This window comes from Penicillium solitum (genome assembly GCF_028829755.1).
Source record: "Penicillium solitum strain IBT 25940 chromosome Unknown utg000008l_segment0_segment0, whole genome shotgun sequence".
In the NCBI taxonomy this organism is placed as follows: domain Eukaryota; kingdom Fungi; phylum Ascomycota; class Eurotiomycetes; order Eurotiales; family Aspergillaceae; genus Penicillium; species Penicillium solitum.
The window spans coordinates 1,156,174-1,174,778 of NW_027072127.1; the positions used below are offsets into that span (position 1 = coordinate 1,156,174).

At 49.0% G+C, this 18,605-nt stretch overlaps 7 protein-coding genes across 7 annotated transcripts; 3 read left to right on the forward strand and 4 right to left on the reverse strand.

The window, feature by feature from the left end:
• Positions 1-93: 93 nt before the first annotated feature.
• N7455_009713 (guanine nucleotide exchange factor MON1) lies at positions 94-2,213 on the forward strand (the record flags this gene model as incomplete). The annotated part of the gene is made up of 5 exons (XM_040956382.2): positions 94-685; positions 741-1,597; positions 1,656-1,837; positions 1,905-2,139; positions 2,205-2,213. The coding sequence occupies 5 exons, from the start codon at positions 94-96 to the stop codon at positions 2,211-2,213; spliced, it is 1,875 nt and encodes a 624-aa protein (XP_040813066.2).
• A 234-nt stretch (positions 2,214-2,447) lies between these two features.
• N7455_009714 (proline iminopeptidase) lies at positions 2,448-4,302 on the reverse strand (the record flags this gene model as incomplete). The annotated part of the gene is made up of 9 exons (XM_040956411.2): positions 2,448-2,759; positions 2,827-2,923; positions 2,994-3,132; positions 3,188-3,208; positions 3,259-3,423; positions 3,479-3,564; positions 3,635-3,879; positions 3,934-4,187; positions 4,260-4,302. The coding sequence occupies 9 exons, from the start codon at positions 4,300-4,302 to the stop codon at positions 2,448-2,450; spliced, it is 1,362 nt and encodes a 453-aa protein (XP_040813209.2).
• A 638-nt stretch (positions 4,303-4,940) lies between these two features.
• On the reverse strand, positions 4,941-7,151 carry N7455_009715 (uncharacterized protein; the record flags this gene model as incomplete). Its single annotated transcript, XM_040956482.2, has 7 exons — positions 4,941-5,275; positions 5,352-5,719; positions 5,768-6,124; positions 6,177-6,383; positions 6,440-6,563; positions 6,710-6,843; positions 6,901-7,151. The coding sequence occupies 7 exons, from the start codon at positions 7,149-7,151 to the stop codon at positions 4,941-4,943; spliced, it is 1,776 nt and encodes a 591-aa protein (XP_040813199.2).
• A 1,109-nt stretch (positions 7,152-8,260) lies between these two features.
• N7455_009716 (pyridoxal phosphate-dependent decarboxylase family protein) lies at positions 8,261-9,742 on the forward strand (the record flags this gene model as incomplete). The annotated part of the gene is made up of 1 exon (XM_040956457.2): positions 8,261-9,742. The coding sequence occupies one exon, from the start codon at positions 8,261-8,263 to the stop codon at positions 9,740-9,742; it is 1,482 nt and encodes a 493-aa protein (XP_040813191.2).
• Positions 9,743-9,833: 91 nt separating this feature from the next.
• N7455_009717 (putative Kelch repeats protein) lies at positions 9,834-11,976 on the reverse strand (the record flags this gene model as incomplete). Its single annotated transcript, XM_040956437.2, has 3 exons — positions 9,834-11,270; positions 11,327-11,472; positions 11,532-11,976. 3 exons carry the CDS (start codon positions 11,974-11,976, stop codon positions 9,834-9,836), a joined length of 2,028 nt encoding a protein of 675 aa, XP_040813143.2.
• A 353-nt stretch (positions 11,977-12,329) lies between these two features.
• N7455_009718 (uncharacterized protein) lies at positions 12,330-17,181 on the forward strand. The gene is made up of 4 exons (XM_040956363.2): positions 12,330-12,666; positions 12,733-16,280; positions 16,336-16,414; positions 16,467-17,181. The coding sequence occupies exons 1-4, from the start codon at positions 12,348-12,350 to the stop codon at positions 17,021-17,023; spliced, it is 4,503 nt and encodes a 1,500-aa protein (XP_040813146.2). The 5' UTR covers positions 12,330-12,347; the 3' UTR covers positions 17,024-17,181.
• A 76-nt stretch (positions 17,182-17,257) lies between these two features.
• On the reverse strand, positions 17,258-18,343 carry N7455_009719 (uncharacterized protein; the record flags this gene model as incomplete). Its single annotated transcript, XM_065606273.1, has 2 exons — positions 17,258-18,106; positions 18,158-18,343. The coding sequence occupies 2 exons, from the start codon at positions 18,341-18,343 to the stop codon at positions 17,258-17,260; spliced, it is 1,035 nt and encodes a 344-aa protein (XP_065460236.1).
• Between the last annotated feature and the right edge of the window lie 262 nt (positions 18,344-18,605).

Here is an 18,605-nt window from a genome sequence, read left to right on the forward strand (position 1 = left end):
AACACAACTGATCAAGAACTCCAAATATTTGAAATAAACAATGAGCATTTAATGACCTGAAGACCCGCGACGAGCGACCGCGTCACAAAGCGTATGCCCGCAGCGGGGATGAATACACAGCAAGACCCAAAGACCGACGGCGAACAGCCTGTCGAGACCTCCAAGCAACCGTATATTTCCAGCCCATCAATCCCAGATGACGATGCGCGCAGTGTCAGCTCAGAGGGGGAGCGGCCACCTTTACCCCCGCGACCAAATACGTTGAGTCTATTGAACGATGAGACGGGCCCGCGGATAGCTCTACAGGCAGAGGCAACGACGGCTATCTCACGAACCGATATCGAAACACAATATCCAGAAACTTCTGAGAGCCCTTACTCCACATTGGCTGTTCGCAATCTGGCCCGTGGTCCAAAGGCCAGGGCGAGCCTCAGCCAGTTGGCGAGCCCGCGGGGTAGCGAAGCTGGTGACTCCGCTAGCATTAGAAGCTCAATCCCAAATGGTGATTCCGGGGAAGTTGAAGCGCTTTTCATGGACTTTGCTTCTACCGCGCCTGGTAGTCAAAGTCAAGGTGCTACAGGTCTACTTGACTTCCCTGAATTTGCGGCCGACGATATAGATGACGATGGAATTCTAAGTGAATTCGAAGCAGTTGGTGAGCTCAACGAGGAAGGTGACAACGAAGGTTTGTGTCAATAATTAAGTATCCCTTTGTTTCATAATACTAACACATATATCAGAGCTACTACTCCAGCGGTGGAAAGCAAAGCGCAAGCACTATGTGATTCTATCTGCCGCTGGTAAGCCGATTTGGACAAGACACGGCGACAGCGGCCTGATATCTGGCTATGTCGGGGTTGTTCAAACCATTATTTCGTTTTATGAAGAAGCAAATGATCATCTGCGAGGCTTCTCCGCTGGTGACACAAGGTTTGTTGTATTGACACGAGGATCTTTGCACCTTGTTGCAATCAGCCGTATGATGGAGAGCGACAATCAGCTCCGGCTTCAACTGGAAGCATTGTATATGCAGATCTTATCTACATTAACATTGCCTTCTTTAACCCATCTCTTCTCTGTGCGGCCTTCTACTGATCTATCGCGGCCCTTGCAGGGTTCAGAGTCCCTTCTCTCATCTCTGGCGGACAGTTTCACACGGGGGTCACCATCGACGTTGTTATCGGCTTTGGAGTGTCTGAAAATCCGCAAGCAATATCGACAATCCATCAACAATGCACTTCTAAAAACTAAAGCCAGTAGTCTTCTGTATGGCTTGCTTGTGGCCGGCGGACGACTCGTTAGTGTTATCCGACCGAAGAAGCACTCCTTACATCCAGGCGATCTACAGCTCTTATTCAACATGGTTTTCGAAGCCGATGGGGTTAAAGCCGGTGGTGGAGAAAGTTGGATTCCCGTCTGTTTGCCTGGCTTCAACAGCAGCGGTTATCTCTACATGTATGTGAGCTTTCTCGACATTCGTGACGACATCGAAAATAGTGCAGAGATCACCAAAGACGAGTCTGTTGCCATTGTTCTTATCAGTCCCGAAAAAGAGGCTTTCTTTGAGATGCAAGGAATGCGTGATGCTCTTGTGGAGGTGAGATTGGACTATTCCACACGAAGGAATGTGGTACGTGGTACTAATGATACGACAGCAAATGGAGAGAAACGGCAGTCTGAAGGAGATCAAAACGGCAATTGACAATGACCGACCCGCGACTACTGATATAGTTCCTGGAACTGTACTCCATCATTTCCTTTATAAATCGCGCGCCAACGTACAATTCACTATGTCATCGTATGCCCCCGAATTCTCCTCGGTCACTCGACGACGAAGGTGAGCAACATCCCCTCTGCTGTTTTCAAATACTCTCAATATTAAATGATTCTGACTGTGCCTATAGATTGATGTCGATGTACAACAACTTGCACGCGAGCATCCACGCCAAGAATACCCACGTCAAAGTTCATCACTGTGTTTCACGGTCAGCCACTTCGTTCGGATGGGTAACCCCTGTATTCGAATTATATTGCATCGCTGAGCCGAACACTAATCGGAATGCGCTTGCTCAAAGTGCTAGCAAGATTGCTCAGTGGGTGCAACGTGAGGAAGAGAGGTTATTCATCATTGGCGGTGCGGTACGTACTTTGTCTCTCTCCATGGTTATTGCAGCAAGAGTGCCAACACTGATATTATCGAACAGGTTTTCTGATATCTTTGCGCTCAGACAATGAAGAATGTTCTCTGTATATACTATCTTGTGATTTATTATACCCAATACTGCGTCCGCGCCAACTCTACATCTTCATTTGTTTCGTTGCACCGTATCTTGTTCTACCTTTACATCTCAAAATGTCTCGTAAAATGTACTGATAGTGTTCTGAGTTCATCGCTTTGCTAGAAAATCCATGATATATATGCATGAATGAAAGACGATATATGTGGATTAATCCAAAGTGTCCTCCCTCAGGTTAAAGAGCTGACGCATGACCTCACCCGACTTGCTGCGCAGCGCATCGTGGTACATGGTGTTGGTAATAAACTGCTTGGAGTTCTTGATCTTGGCGGCAGTGGCCGTGGCCAGATCAAAGTGAACATACATATCATCGATGTAGGTTGCAGCATAGACCGGCACCTTGTTCTTGGCCAGTTGAGCTTCATCGTAGAGGGCCGGCCATTCGTCTGTCGTAGCCAGGATTTCAGCCGCTTCCTTGAGCTCTGCAAGTTCCGAGTAGGACTCGAACATATCCTTGTAAACCTAGAAGGTAAGAATTGGGGTTAGATATTTTTATTGAAACAATTCTAGGCTGGTTTGGGCTATTTACCATCTCGCCGGTGAAGTAGATCTCAGGCAGCGAGCCACTGATCTGGAATTGCGGGTTGCTAGCGCGCAGCCTGTCTGCAGCCCAAAGCGACGGCTTTCTGTATTCATTGTTAGACACGGATATCCCATGAAAAGTGGGCGGCACAGAAAGCTTCTTCTCCTTCTTACCCTTGGCAGTAGATTGACTCGTGCAGAACGGCGTAAATGATGTTTTTGTCCATGCCGCCATTGCTGTCAATCACGGAAAGAGTCGGCAGAGTAAGGAATCCGAACATCTCCAGATCGTTGGTGACTCTGACAACAATATCTAGACTCGGGTTAGTATTTTTACTGCGAGCTTCGGGAGACAAAGCAAAGTTTACCATGCAGACTTTCGAAACCACCTAGGTCATGTTAGCTTTGATAGACTGGTTTTCTGAATCGAGGGTCTTACCGTGGAAGCCGAACATAATGCCCAGTTGCTGGAAGCGAGACGGAGTGAGCAATCCGGAAGGCAATGCAACCTGGTATTGGGTCAGGTATTGCATGATGTTCTTAACACGGTCCACATCCTCAGGGAACTTCTGGTAGTAAGCCACGTTTCTCTCCCTGACCTTCTCTGTTTTTGTGTCAATTTAACGAATATACCAGCCAAGGAAGACAGGGGAGCGTACCATAGGTCTTTGCGTAGACAGGATCCGGTCCGTTGGTAAGAGGGGGAAGGCCACCAGTAAGGAAAGCTTCTCTCAGGCCCTCCGGGCTGGAGGTTCAGTAATATCAGCGGGGTGTTCAAGATCCGAATATGGAGATGGATTGATTTCAAGACATACAACTTCGACAGGTAAGTCACGGCACAGAAGCCACCGAAACTTTGCCCAAGGATACTCCACCGGCGCTGGTCAGGCGGATAGTCCTTTGTCAAGACATCTCGAATGGCTTCACAATCACGGACAATGCTGTCTGCACGGAAATTCTTGAGATACTCGGCCTGCTTGATTGCATCTCCCTGGCGGGCAAGGGTTCCCGCAGTGAGAGTCGAACTGAGGCCAGTGCCTCGTTGATCCAGAAAGAGCACCTAGAAAATCATTGAGCATGAATTTACAAACAATATCATGTAACAGCCACACACCTGATAACCCTTGCTGAGCATGAATTCCACCCAGGGGTAAGACTGCGGGGCACCACATCCAAAGCCAGGGCCACCTTGCAGGTAGACCAGCCAAGGAAGCTTTCCCTCTTTGGATTCCTTGCCCTCTTCTTTAGCAGGCTCAATAGGTTTGTTCAAGCGACTGACACTTCGTGCAAAGAGCCTCAGCTTGTCTCCAGCAGGCTTGCTGTAGTCCACAGGGACATCGAAGAACAGTTCGGAAACCCGAAGTTTGCCTAGATAAGGTCAATTCCATCAGTTTCGAAACCAATGGGCTAATTAGTGATGAGAAATAAAAAGTCACAAACCTGAAACATTATGGAAACGTCGATCAATCAGTTTCGCGGCCATGATTGCGATGTTGATGTGGACTAAAAACAGAGTGCGCGTTGGTGACAAGCCGCTTTGCGGAGAACCGCACCATTTTTTAGTCTAAGCCGTGGCTGTTCACCTGCAATCACCTAAACCAGTAAAAGAGAATTTTAGTGTTTTTCTTTTGTCTAATTCTTCTGATTTCATAAATAATGCTCAGAGAGATGAGTAACCTATTGTATATATGGATGAGTAGGAATGGTCAGGCTATTACTACCAAGAAGACAGAGGAAGAGATCTTGATATCCAACCTTTGGGACAGCATGGTATTTATACCCTGAATCCGACAAACAACGCGCTCAGTCTGCAAGGACAAAATGGGAGATGGGATCATCTCGATAGGAAGGCCCTGAAAATATAATATTGGGTATACTACCAGGACTGTCTAGGTATATAGTTAACGCTTATTGCCGAATACATTTATATTAGACACTATGCTTCAAATCTTAAAAGATGTGCTTGGTTTGGACTATATTTTAGTATGTCCTAAAACGGATGCATTGCGACAAATTGACATAGGGCATAATCATCGAGCTAAAGAGTATTTTGTTACAAATTCTGCATTCTGTTCCAGCGACAAATTATTCCCAAAAGAGAGAGGACAAAACGAGCCATTTTTATCCTGAATTCGTACCCGAGTGTTTGTTGGCTGCAAGCTGCCGGCCTCCCTTTAGCAGTAGTAGAGTCGCCGGTAGCTGAGCAGCCGCAAATCCGATCATAACAAGTAGCTGCGTATTGAAGCTACTAGCTAAAACACTCTTCACCTCCTCCTGTAGATGAGGAGATAGACTTTTTATCGATTTGACATTCTCAAGGAATAAGTGCAGTTCGTGCGACGTCATAATACCATGCAAACGCTTCGATAGACGGCCATTTAATATGTTAGATGCAATAGCAAGACCGATAGCACCACCAAGGAAACGGATCTGAACCACGGTACCAGTGGCAATGGCTACAACAAAAAGTGATGAACCAGTTAGTCAATGTAATCGCCTTGGTATCAGAAAGTTTCTCGGGGGAACACATACCTAGGTCTCTGTCCTCAACTATATATGGCGTGGATAGTACTAGGACGCCCATTGTCAGACCCAATCCTGTCCCGGCAATGACTAGATAACCAATATCCGTTGCGTGGAAGCCCCTAGAAGTCGCAATGGTCGAGAGAAGCCCAATTCCGACGGTATGAACGGTACATCCCACGAGCAGAGTATAAATAAACGGGATGCGTCCCCTAGCACTGGCGATATTGACAATAGCCGCAGCAACTGCCGCAATGGCTGAATACCCTATCAGATAGATACCAGCATCCAAAGGCGACTTGTCTAACAGAAGCTGGGCTTGCTGTGGAACATATACTAGGACGACGTTGTATGGTGCGCCGATGACAAACGAAGAACTAAAAGCATGTCAGAAGAAATCGCAGGATAACTTTAAATGGACTCACATAAGTATTCCCAGCCATGGACGATCAAAAAGCCAACGCTTGGGAAATATGGGGTCTTTGCCCGGGATGCCCGAGATATACCATTCCCAAGCGAAGAAAGCAATCCAGGAAACTCCGGTGAGCACAAGGAGCGCAATTGCGTCCCTCGAGGACCATGAGAATGCCAGATTGGTTTCATTCAAGACGGCGACTATTAAGAACGAGCCAGCCATCATTAAAAGCGATCCCATTATATCAAGATTAGCAAATGAGCGGTATGAGGCTCGTGTTCGAAATGAAGGAGTGTGCTGATCAAGACCAAAGTGTTTGGGCATCGCAACGATGATGACAACGATCGCAATAACGCACAGCGGTGCACTAATGATTTAATGAGCATACTTCTCAACACAGATGCTGAGCATTCACATACTTGACGAAAAAGGTCCACCGCCAGGCCGAGCCTTGTGCAAGAGCACCGCCAATGATTGGGCCTATCAAAGATGCAAAAACAAGGCAAAATGACATGAGACTGCTGTAGATTGGAAGCTTCGTTTTGGGGGCTATTTCGTAGACGCATAGGATTGTCAAGGCGTATGTACCAGCGCCTCCAATTCCTTGGAGCGCTCGGAATATTATGCTGCCTCCATAGTTAGTCTTTGGACAGAAATGAGTGCAGAACTACGTTAGACCTACAGTTGGTTAACTGTCTGAGCAAACCCACACCCAAAAGAAAATGCAAGCAGGATAACAAGAGCCGCGATAGTGGTTTGCTTCCTGCCCACTATGTCGCTAACTTTTGTCCATATTGCCATAGACCCTGGGAGTAATGCGATATCAGTAATGAGAGAGAGATAGAGACCGGCGTGGGAAATTATTTCAAGATAGGTATGTTTGGAGGAAGAAAAAAACCCCCCCAATCCAAAGGGAAGAGGAATCACTATAGAATCGCATTTCAGATCATACCTGTGTAGGTGGCCAAATATCCAGTGATAATCCAACTTCTCTTCTCGAAGCCTTGCAGGTCATCTGTGATGCCCGTGAGAGCCGAGCTTACAATTGTGACATCCAAATTAGAGAGAAAAAAGCCAATCAAGAGTCTATAGATCGTCAGTTTTCGTCATCCAACTCCTGATGGCACTTTAGTGAGCACATACCCTGTGGTGGTAAGCACCAGTCTCCATCCTGTCGGGTAAACAATTTCATTTCCTGGGGAAGGTGCTCTCTGTGCCGACCCCTTTTCTTGGCTGATCCCCCTAGCGCGGTCTTTGCTAGCTTTGTTCGAGGTCGGCTCTGCGAACTTGATGTGGCTAGGCATGGTTGTCGACCTCTCAACGATGGATGGTTCAAGAGTTGGTGAAGACTGGAGTGGCAGCCATTGTTGCAAGAAAGTTTTGAACGTGACCATTGTCCATGTAGGACCAAGCCCCGCGTATCTTCACCCCAGGGGCTTCATGTGGAACGCAGGAGACGCGCGATGACAGAATGTGGAATATTTACATGCATAAAAAGGGTGATCTGCGTCGATCATTGAACCTAGATACGCTGGATTGGATGTGGCTTGGCATAAATTTGCTTTTCTGGGGCATTCGCGACCGAATTTGGAAAATTGAACTGGCTTATCGGTCCTTTTGAGGTTATTATTCTCCGTCTTTTTGACTGCGACATGGTCTAGAAGGGAGCGAGGGCCTCACTCCATGGTCATTGTTCTCACGCATTTTATTTTCGTTATCCGAGACAGATTCTCCTTGCTCAGGGCTAACTATGTGCCCCTGGAACATGCAACCATGATATACAAGACAGATAAGGTCGTTCAATGTAGTCAAGTAAGGAGGACTTGTGCACCGCCAAGGTGAATTCGGAGAGTAAAGCGAGTTTGTAGTTGACTTAGCAACAAACAGACGAAGTCGAGATGAAATTCCTACTCCGTATCTTCTCCTCCGAACTTGACAGGATAATTAAGTGGCAGTCATCATCCAATGAGATGTCAGGGGCAATATGCAAGAAGGGCCGGATGAAGGTGAGATACAGGGGAAAATCAACACTAGAGATTAGCTGCACAGAGTGTTCCGTACCGAGACAGAGGTCCCAAGCAATCACTCGGTCGGTGCCTGAGGCAGCCAAACAAGATTCACCACTCTTCCTAACTATGGGCATCTCTACGGAGTACGGATTATAGACCCCCATCTCGGTCATTACCTATCTTTTTCCAAGCTTTCCAAGGTTGTAAGATCATCGGAAGCTGTTGGAACTCCGGACTCCGGACTCCAGCTTTGCCCCACTTAGCCCCCGCCCTCTAGGCTTTCCACGTTCCTCCTGGACGTTTCTTCCAATGATATTATAGCTGTTTACAACATTAGATCATAGTCTACGGAAGTAATCAAAGACTGTTCTTGGAAGGTACAGCCGAACCTTATAGGGAGCCTCATTTACTTTCCAAATCCCGAGATCCCGCCATTGGTATAAATCGACGAGACTCGAGACTGTTTGATAATCCCCAAGACACACATTTCAGCCATGCAGAACCAATTCCAACAAGATCTGTGGAAGGCTGCCCGGGAACCTTGGAACTCGGGAGTTCTCCCTAGCGCCGAGAACCTGGCGCGAGCTAGAGCTTCTCTCCCCGCTACACTTCCAGATACAGGATCCAATCTCGAATCTGTCCAGCGACACATTGTCGATGATATTGTTCCGGCATTCAACGGAGGAAGCCTAAGTGCCAACTACTATGGCTTCATCACTGGCGGAACTACCCCGGCAGCGCTCTTCGCAGACAACGTTGTGTCTGTTTATGACCAGAATGTTCAGGTGCATCTCCCAAACCACTCGATTGTCACCGACGTGGAGTATAACGCACTTGGTCTCCTTTTAGATCTCCTCAAACTAGAGCGCTCTATCTGGCATAATGGAACGTTCACTACCGGTGCCACGGGAAGCAATATCCTCGGCCTAGCATGTGGACGCGAGTTTATTTTACAAAAGGCGGCGGAGAGAAAAGGCTGTCATCTCCAGAGCGTTGGTGAAGAGGGCCTATTCGAGGTATTGAATGCACTGGGTCTTTCTGGGGTGCAAGTGTTATCCACGCTGCCACACTCGTCCGTCGTGAAGGCAGCTGGTGTGCTAGGAATCGGTCGTTCCAATGTGCACAACATCTGCCGAGCGGACGACCCGCTCCGCTTCGATATTGATAAACTTCAGGAAGAACTTGCGAGAACAGACAAGGTCAGCATCGTTGCGATATCTTGCGGGGAGGTCAATACTGGTCGTTTTGCAACAAGCGGTGCGGAGTTGAGGGAAATACGCCAGCTGTGCGACAAGTACGGAGCCTGGATGCATGCTGATGGAGCATTTGGAATCTTTGGTCGTGTTCTTGATGACAGCCCGGAGTTTGCAACAATCAAGCAGGGCAGTGAAGGAATCGAATTGGTCGACTCGATTACCGGTGACGGCCACAAGCTCCTCAATGTTCCATACGATTGTGGTTTCTTCTTTACTCGGCACCCGAATGTGGCATCCCAAGTATTCCAAAATGCAAATGCGGCATACTTAACCGCTGGAAACTCCGATGGGCCTTCCGTCCCCTCGCCTTTAAATATTGGAATTGAGAACTCTCGTCGATTCAGAGCGTTGCCGGTGTATGCATCACTCTTGTCATATGGCAAGTCTGGATATCAAGAAATGCTGGCGCGTCAGATAAGGCTTGCCCGGAAAATCTACGGATGGGTCGCTGAGCATCCTGGGTATACAGCTTTGCCAGTAGCAGCATCCAAATCCGAACTGCTGGATCAGACATTTATGTCTGTTTTGTTTCGCGCAAACGATGAGAGCTTGAACCGCGAGTTAGGAAGCAAGATCAACGAGAGCTCGCGAATGTTCGTTTCGGGTACCAGCTGGGATGGATCCCCTGCTTGCCGCATTGCAATCTCGAATTGGCGAGTTGATGTAGAGCGAGACTTTGCGCTAGTGACAGATGTGTTGGCAAAGGCTGCCCAGAGCTAGCGGCATAGTAATACGTGAACACAAGAAGATTATTATCTCATCAATTGGACATTCAATGCATAAATATCCTTTCTCGAATCTATAGAGGGTATCAGCGGCGGCGACCAGCTCCTCCCATATTCTCAGTACGGTCAGACATGCTAACGACCTCTCCAATACCCGCGGCTTCTTGCTCGTCTTCCAGAGCCATGATCTCCTCTCGGCTATCCCACCACTTTTCTTCGGCCATAGAGAACGCTGCCTTGCGAAGTTCCTTGATTGACTTCTCACCAGACTGTTCCTTCTGCTTGACAACTTCCATCATGATATTCTGCCATTCTTCAGAAGTGCGACTGAAGAACTCTCGCAAGCTCTCGAACGGCCGAGGCAAAGGTCGACTGTCGTTGACGTTTTGCTCCTCTGGCTCCTCAACTTCGAGTTGTTCCATGTCCTTGGTAACAGATGGCACTGTCACGTCTGTCGGAGCAGGCGAAGGAGCATCGAGAGACATCGCTTCGGCCTCAGCCTCATCGTCTTCATCCATTTCGTCGTCATCATCCTCATCATCCATATCTTCGTCACTGTCTTCGGCTTCGTTCAAGAGATTCCAGTTCTCAGGCTCCCTGTAGAATATCTCCTTGACGCCGTCCAGCTTGACTAGATCAATGGAATACATATCATCGAAAGTGAACTCCCGGTCACCTTTTTCAAACGTACCACCAAAGATGAACAAAGTATCATCTTGCACTGCTAGCTGGGCATTGAATCGCCGGTGGGGCATTTCGAAGCGAACAACTGAGGGCTTTGCAGGCTCGACAGGCTCCTCTGGTTGGGGCGTGCTTGTTTCCGTATCATCATCATCTTCATCGTCCCGAATGCCAACTTTAGCTTCCAGGGCTTTAAGGTTTGCCAAAAGCTCTTCCTCGTCCGCCTTGCCCCTATTTTTGGACTTTGCATTTTGATTTGCCTGTTGCTTTTTGCCGGGCGCGCGGGGGCGTCGCAGACTCAGCGGGAAGAAACGATTCCTGTCGGTGGTCCAAGCAAAGAGAGTATCGAAGAACTCGCTGTCAATGCCTTCCTCCGTCAGTTCCACGTCGTGGACACCACCAAACATAATGCCTCGGCCCTTGTGGTATGCCATGGTAGTGCCAACACGGGGCGGATTGGGCGTATTAGCGGGCTTCTTTCGTCGCTCCCATCGGATTGCAGGTAACGTTGACGATGGGGCCTCAGCTGCTGGGGGTGTGATTCTCAAGAACCAAGTATCCTGGTGAACCATGGGCCGGAGAGCCATCTTCTGGGGACCACCGCCCTTGCCTTGCTTACCGCCACCGGCAGCTGCTTTAACTCGGGAGTAGCCTCCGTAGAGAACAGCTCCGGTCTCGTGGGGTAGCAGAGAGAATGACGAGCGGGGATCGGGCTTTTGGGAAGCAAGAGTCAACGTGGGGTTGGACCAGGTATACTGGTTACAATCATAGATCCACAGATCCTGCAAGTATTTAGTCTGCTGGGAGGTATCTTGGAATCCGCCGAAGAGGATGATGTAGTTCTGTCTCGGTGTTAGCTTTAGTACAAAAGGCATACACTAAAATCGGAAAAACATACCTTGAAATAGGTCATACGGTGACCACTTCTGGCGGGAGGACCTTTGCCTTTAACCTCGAGTCGGGTCCATTCTCTTGTGGCTGTGTCTAAGTGCCAAAAATCATTGTAGTGGTAGAATGTGCCTTGCTTTGGCGACGAGAACTCTCCTGCTGATAATTAGTCCCCGCATAAAGAATTTTCAATATATCCGGCAAGACAATCTTACCTCCAAACATATAGATGCCTCCGGAGTTTCCTCCACGGCACCATGCATGGCCACTTCGAGGAAGGGGACTGTTGGGACTAGTCACCTCTCTCCATTCGCCGCGATCAATCAAATAGACGAAAAGGTTATTGAAGAAAGTGGCATGCGTCCCGTCAAAGTACTCTCCACCGAAAAGCAACAGCTCATTTCGGTTCGACGGGGATGCTAGCACAGTTGAAGATGAACGTGGGACTGGCGGCTCGGAAGGAACTTCAGTGACCTTCAAGAATTTGGCCTGTTCTTCGGCGTACTGGGCCAGAATGGCATCTAGGTCTGCGTCTTCAGCATCGCTGTCTGCATCCTTGCCCTTGGCTTTGGATCTCTTTTCTTTCTGCGCAGACTTCTTTGTCTGCTTTGCTGCTACACGGTCCTTGTGCTCAGCGGACTTCTTATTCTTTTTGCCCATTTTGGCTCAATGTTGGATACAGAAGGTGAGTTTTCGTGATCTTCTTTTTCGTGGGGCAGAAATTATGCCTTTCCCCACACTGAATTGCCCCCTCCAGATCAGATCTACGCCTATAGCAGTATCGCTTGCACCGCTCGGTTTTATTTATACGTAAATTCAGTAAATATAAGAACATAGAATAGGGAGGAGTATTCTTATATAAATTTGACGATTTTAATCCAATTTGACCGAGTAACTGTAAGTTGAACGCAGTTGCTGGTTATAGATCGATTTGTTTGACCGCTCACGTGCCGACGCGTCCATATTGGTTTCGCGATTGCTTTCATTACTCCAAACATCAAGATCGACGGCCATGACAGCAACGGGCCCCCATGACGAAGAATAACTTAGCGACTCATCTCAAATGGTTGATAACCCAAGGGAAACCTATCCACCCCCTTCTGGCGCAAACCAGCTTGCCTGAACGCAACAATCACGTATCACCACAACCGATTTCCCCCGCCGACGAATTCGCGGCTCTCGATGATATCCGTGAAGACGTGGAGAATGAGACGGATGGATCAATGGCTAGATTGTTACCACAATCGGCGAGCAAGCCTCGAATGTTAAGCCGGCACGACACAGTCCCCACCAGTACTCCGTCAACTACGAAGAAACGCGCTTCGCCGAAACAGTCAAGCATAGTTCGAGGTATGTGGCCGATTAGGACGAATCTCGCGGGAATTATCAAACTGACACAACATGTACAATGACCAGAGTCCTTCCGAGAACCACCGTTATCGTCATACAAACTTTCCCGGCAAAAGTCGACCCTGTTGCGATCAGACAGTTTCCATGCCCCTGGACCTAATGACATTGAATCGATTGATTTGACAGGCGAGCTTGATCTGTCTAGGCTATCCTCGGATACCATCCCAGCTGCTGAGCCCCGCGGGTCATGGGCAGAAGAAAGCACTCCATGCGGAACTCGTGAGAAACGCGGCAAGAAGCGCAAAAGTGACGAGTATACCTCCGATCTTCTTTCCCCGTCGAAACATGCGACGAAAGTTCGAACTCCCTCGAAAGCGGCTCTATCTTCTGCCCCTAGAGGCATTGTATCGGAACAGCCTATAATCCCACGCCAGACAACCCAAACAACTCAACCAAATCCCCCAAGCGCCGCGAAACGACCTGAATATCATTCTCCTGTTGCCCCACGGAGCCATCGGAAGCGAGTGATCGCGGATTCAGATGACGACGATGACCTCTTTGACGACTGGGCTGATAATGAAGATCCCGCCGATAAGATGATCCTGGATGCCGAGGAGGAGAGTTTGTACCCAATACTCCCCGAGATGACCCCAGCTGCAGACAAGAAAAAGATCGAGACTAAGCATTCGAGATTGGAATCTACACCGAAAGCACCGATTCCAACTGCGCAACCATCGACTCAGCCGAAGAAGAGGGCAGTTTCCAAAGACCCTATCCCGTCGACACCTTTGTCGAAGCCGTCCGGCTCACAGGAAAAGAACCCCGATCTTCTGAAGTTTTTGGCCCTTGGAGACAATGCCTTTGGGCATGCAATTTCCAAATTGAGGTCTACTCTACAGAAGAATTCTGAGATTGTTTATCAACAGGCCATGGAGGGTCAGCCAGTCCCAGAATTGATCGCTGAGAACAAGACTCTTGTAGCTCAGATCGAGGCAATCGAATTGTTGCAAAAACATCAGAACACGCACAAGGGCGGTGTTTCTCGCAAACAAGACCTGAAGCAAAATCTGATACGTGTGATCTCACAAGGTCTAGACCCAACATCGATGCCAGAAGAGCTTGCGCAGAGTCGAGCAGTTGAGGCAGAGTTGGAACAAACCGAAACAAAAATATGTCAGCTTCTAGTTAAAGCCAACATCCTCGAATTGACACGGGATTGTCCATCCGACCCTCCTCCCATGAGACATACTCAGCCCACCTTCGAATCCCATGCAATCACACGGGACCCCCCTCTTTTCTCTTCTTCGCGCGCCGACTTGAACACAGAATCCCGTGTCCAACAACGTTTGCCTCCAACAAGCCCTAGGAAAACCAAAGAGACACCTCGGCCGAATAGATATGAAAACTCATTTTCTCGGAATATGGGCTCCCCGCCGTTGGATTCCATGGATCTTGATGAGTTCGACTGGAATGTCAGTGACGATGACATATTAGAGGCGGCAGAGGGCTTCGATGGTGCTCATCAAATACCCGCTCGCGAGCAAGCCAGTCAAAACCGCAAGGTTTTTGCAGAGACATCTGGCAACATCCCCAAGGCCCCCGTCCCGAAGAAGTCGCCCGGTCATAGCGCCTTCTGGTCAAACCACCCATGGTCTCAAGAAGTAAGGAAAGTGTTGAAAGATCGATTCCACCTCCGCGGATTCCGACCCAATCAGCTTGAAGCCATCGATGCAACACTTGCTGGCAAAGATACCTTTATTCTCATGCCTACTGGAGGAGGAAAGTCGCTATGTTATCAATTACCTTCCATTGTAACGGGCGGACGCACCACGGGAGTGACAATCGTGATATCTCCATTGCTGAGTCTGATGGAGGATCAGGTGTCACATCTCCGCAAATTAAACGTTAAGGCCTTTATGATTAACGGCGACACCGACCCAGAGGAAAAATCCTGGATCATGGGCCAGCTCTCAAATGCAGGTGGCGAGGGGATGGAGGTCCTGTACATCACTCCTGAGATGCTCAGTAAAAGCCAAGCCTTGATCCGAGCCCTTGAGAGGCTTCATGGGAGAAACAGACTAGCACGCCTCGTCATCGACGAGGCACACTGCGTTAGTCAATGGGGACACGATTTCCGACCCGACTACAAAGAGTTAGGAGAGGTTCGAGCCAGGTTCCCGGGTGTACCGGTTATGGCCTTGACAGCCACCGCCACTGAGAATGTCAAGGTTGATGTGATGCACAATCTCAAAATCACTGATTGTGAAGTGTTCTTACAGAGTTTCAACCGTCCTAATCTCACATACGAGGTACGGTCGAAGGGAAAGAATGATGAGGTTCTGGCCAGCATGGCGGAAACCATTACAAGTTCATATCGGAATCAGTGCGGGATTATCTACTGCCTTTCACGAAAGACGTGCGACAAGGTTGCAGAGGATTTACGGGATAAGTACCGCCTCAAGGCACTCGCTTATCATGCGGGTATGTCAGCAAAGGCAAAGTCAGAAGCCCAAAGGAACTGGCAGATGGGCCGAGTGCATATCATTGTTGCCACCATTGCATTCGGAATGGGAATTGACAAAGCCGATGTGCGATTCGTCATGCACCACAGTATCCCAAAGAGTCTCGAGGGGTATTATCAAGAAACCGGTCGTGCTGGTCGAGACGGCAAGCGTTCTGGTTGCTATCTTTACTTCGGATACAAAGATACAGCAACCTTGAAGCGGATGATTGATGCAGGAGATGGCAACGGTCAGCAAAAAGGCCGTCAAAAACAGATGTTGCGAAATGTGGTTCAATTTTGTGAGAACCGCAGCGATTGCAGACGAGTGCAAGTCCTCGCCTATTTCGCGGAATACTTCCGCCGAGAGGACTGCAACAACACTTGTGATAATTGCAAGTCCGGTTTGGTGTTTGAGCTCCATGACTTCACTGAACAGGCATCCTGGGCCATCAAGATTGTGCGACAATTCCAGAACACACAGGAGAAGGTGACTGTTCTCTACTGCAGTGACATACTTCGTGGAGACTGTAAACGGCCCAAAGCCCCAGAGCATCGCAAGATGCCGGGGTATGGAAAGGGAGCTGACCTCGACCGCGGAGCAGCCGAACGTCTGTTCTACCGGCTACTGGGTGAAGACGCATTGGCCGAAGACAATGTGATCAATAAAAGTGATTTTGCTATTCAGTATCTCATTCTCGGCCGTCGTGCAGCAGAGTATGAGAGTGGCCAGCGACAAATGAAGCTACAGGTTCGTGCCTCACCGAACAGTAAGGCCAAAGCCAAGAGCAAGCCCTCGGCTGCCGGGCAGAAGAAAAAGTCTGGCAATTCAGGCGGCGATCCTCAGTCCACAATGGTCTCTTCTCCAGTACAAGCTGCCCAAGACCGCCGCCTTGATCGTTATCAATATACCGGCGCTCCAGCCCCACAGCCCTCGGTTGATGAGGATAGTGATGGCTTTGAGCCGATTCGAACCAGCGGCAAGTCTCGCCGCGCAAACACACACGAGATGGGCCCTCCAATCACCAGCGATCAGAAGTTGGATCGGCTTGATCATATGCATCGTGTAGTTGTGGAAGACTTCCAAGAGCATGCCAAAATCATGCTTCAAGACGTGAGTAGTCACAGGACTGATTGGGACACCATCAAGAAACTGACATTTGTTACAGCTTGTCGTTAAGAAGGGCCTTCGGTGCCAACCATTCTCTGATCAGGTGCTACGTGATATGGGCATATCCTTTCCCACAAGTAAGTATATTCGCTTTCATGGAATTTGAACAACAAGCTAACAACGAATTAGATCTTACTGAGCTTTCTGCGATCCCGAACATCGACCAGGATAAGGTGAAGCGCTACGGCCGGCAGATCTTGGGACTAGTTGATAACGCAAAGCGGCGCTACCTGGAAATGACTCAGGAAGCAGAGACCAGCGGCGTTGTTCCGGATCCCAACCACCATAATGTCATCAATCTCAGCAGCAGCGATGAGTATAGTGACGACGACTTGTTCATGGATGAGGCTTCCACCTTCAATCTAGACAATCCTGTCCCGACCGCACCCAGCGATGCGGCTGAAAATATCACAAGTCGCTACTTTCCTCCGGCGGGTTCTCCGGGTTATGACTCTGGTGACGACTGGGAATCCGGCACTGCGCCGTCTGGCTCGAAGGGTCGCAAGCGCCAGTCGTCCAGTGGCAAACGGCCTCCGCGACGCAAGTATGGCTCCACTGGGGGCTGGAAAGGCAAAGGCGCACGAACAAAGGCCAAATCCGGAGATCGTCCAGCAAGCCAGTCTGCCCCGCGCAAGAACGCTAGGGCCAAAACCCCAAAGTCTACGATTGGCATGATGCCCATTTGATGTTATTGTTCTTTCCCCGCCTTTTGTCGGGATGTTTATGATTGACTCGGCGTTTACACAAGCATCTTAGGTGTTTTTTTTTTCACGGTTTGTAGGGAGTCATTCGGAGGTAGTCCATAGGTGCGGTGTTAGATAGTATTTGACATGTTTACAAAGGACCAGGACATAACAAGATATACATTCATGAATCAATTAATACCATTTTTGTCACTCAATCGTGGAAACTCTCCACATTCAATTCCCTAGTGAGCGACCAAAATCAATCAATCGAAGCCGCCGTGCATCTCGAGGGTGAAACTGCGCGACCTTGGCTCTCACGAGGAACCTCGAAGACGCCGAGTCACGCTCCAAATTGATATAGGAGTCAGCCTCCAGCATAGCGTCGAGAAGACCATGTATCTCCTTCGCAGCTGCGTCCCTCTTGTTTGTGGGGGCCTCGTCCGCATTGCGTTTCATAAACTTATCAATCCGCTGTTGTGATCCATCCTCCGTTTCTGTCGGCTCTTTTTGCTTCTTGGGCTTGCCGTGTGCCGTATAACCCGCCTTCAGCGTAGCATCCGACACCTCGAAAGCATCGCCCACAGTCGGGCCACCCAGATCCTCAGCAGCAAGCATTGGAGCAAGAGTCTCATCGATGAACTTATCCAACGAGACCTTGAGGCTTGCGGACGTGCGGTCCAGTTCTTTAGTTTGCTTTTTCTGGAGGGTGAGCTGCTCGCGTGCCACCTGTGACGGAGTCTGCTCTTCCTTTCTTGTGTTTGCATTGCGGATTCTCTGAATCCGCTCTCGAAGTCCGCTTGCGATTGACTGAGAGTCGCGTAGATTAGCCTCTTCGGCTCGCAGGCGCTCGCGGTCCACAGACAGCTGTTCGGCGGTCATTGTGACAGAGACCTTGTTTTCTTGAACAAGCCGTGCGGTTTCTTCTATGGCTAGAAGTGATGGCAACACCGAGTCTGTTGCTGGGAGCTCATCTTCGGACTTGAGAAGCGAGTCGTATGCTTTCTTGGCCCGTCGGGCCTGGGAAATGCGGGCCCAGGAATCGGTGCCCGTTTCTGTTAGATCAAGGGAATTGAGCTCCCGTAGCTATAGCTCACGTCAGTCGAGGTATTCTACTATAATGTGAATCTCACATGCCTTATTCAATTCATCCTGCTGGCGCTTGACTTGCTCCTGAAGCCCTTGCAAGGTTGCATCTAAACGTCGCGTGTAGACATGCAATGCAGTTCCAGTGAGAGGCTCCTTCGCCAATTCTTGCTCTGCTTCTTGGCGTTTTTCTGCGAATTTCTGGATCTTTTGCACGGTTTGATCGGTGATATCCATGCTTATTTTGGCGGAGTGACGCGAAATGCAAATATTTCCTTCTAGAAGTAACGAAAATGCTTTTAATTTAGAACTCGATTGCCATTTAGACTTGCTGTAGAATGTTTGATTGAAGCCTTAGAGGCAATCAAAATATTGGACACGAGACGAGATGCATCACGCCCATGCAACCTTCGCGTCGACGTCATGTGACCAAGCTTCACCCTCGACTTCCCTCCCCCATCGTCAACCTCACCTCTTCTCCTTACTCACCGGGATTCCA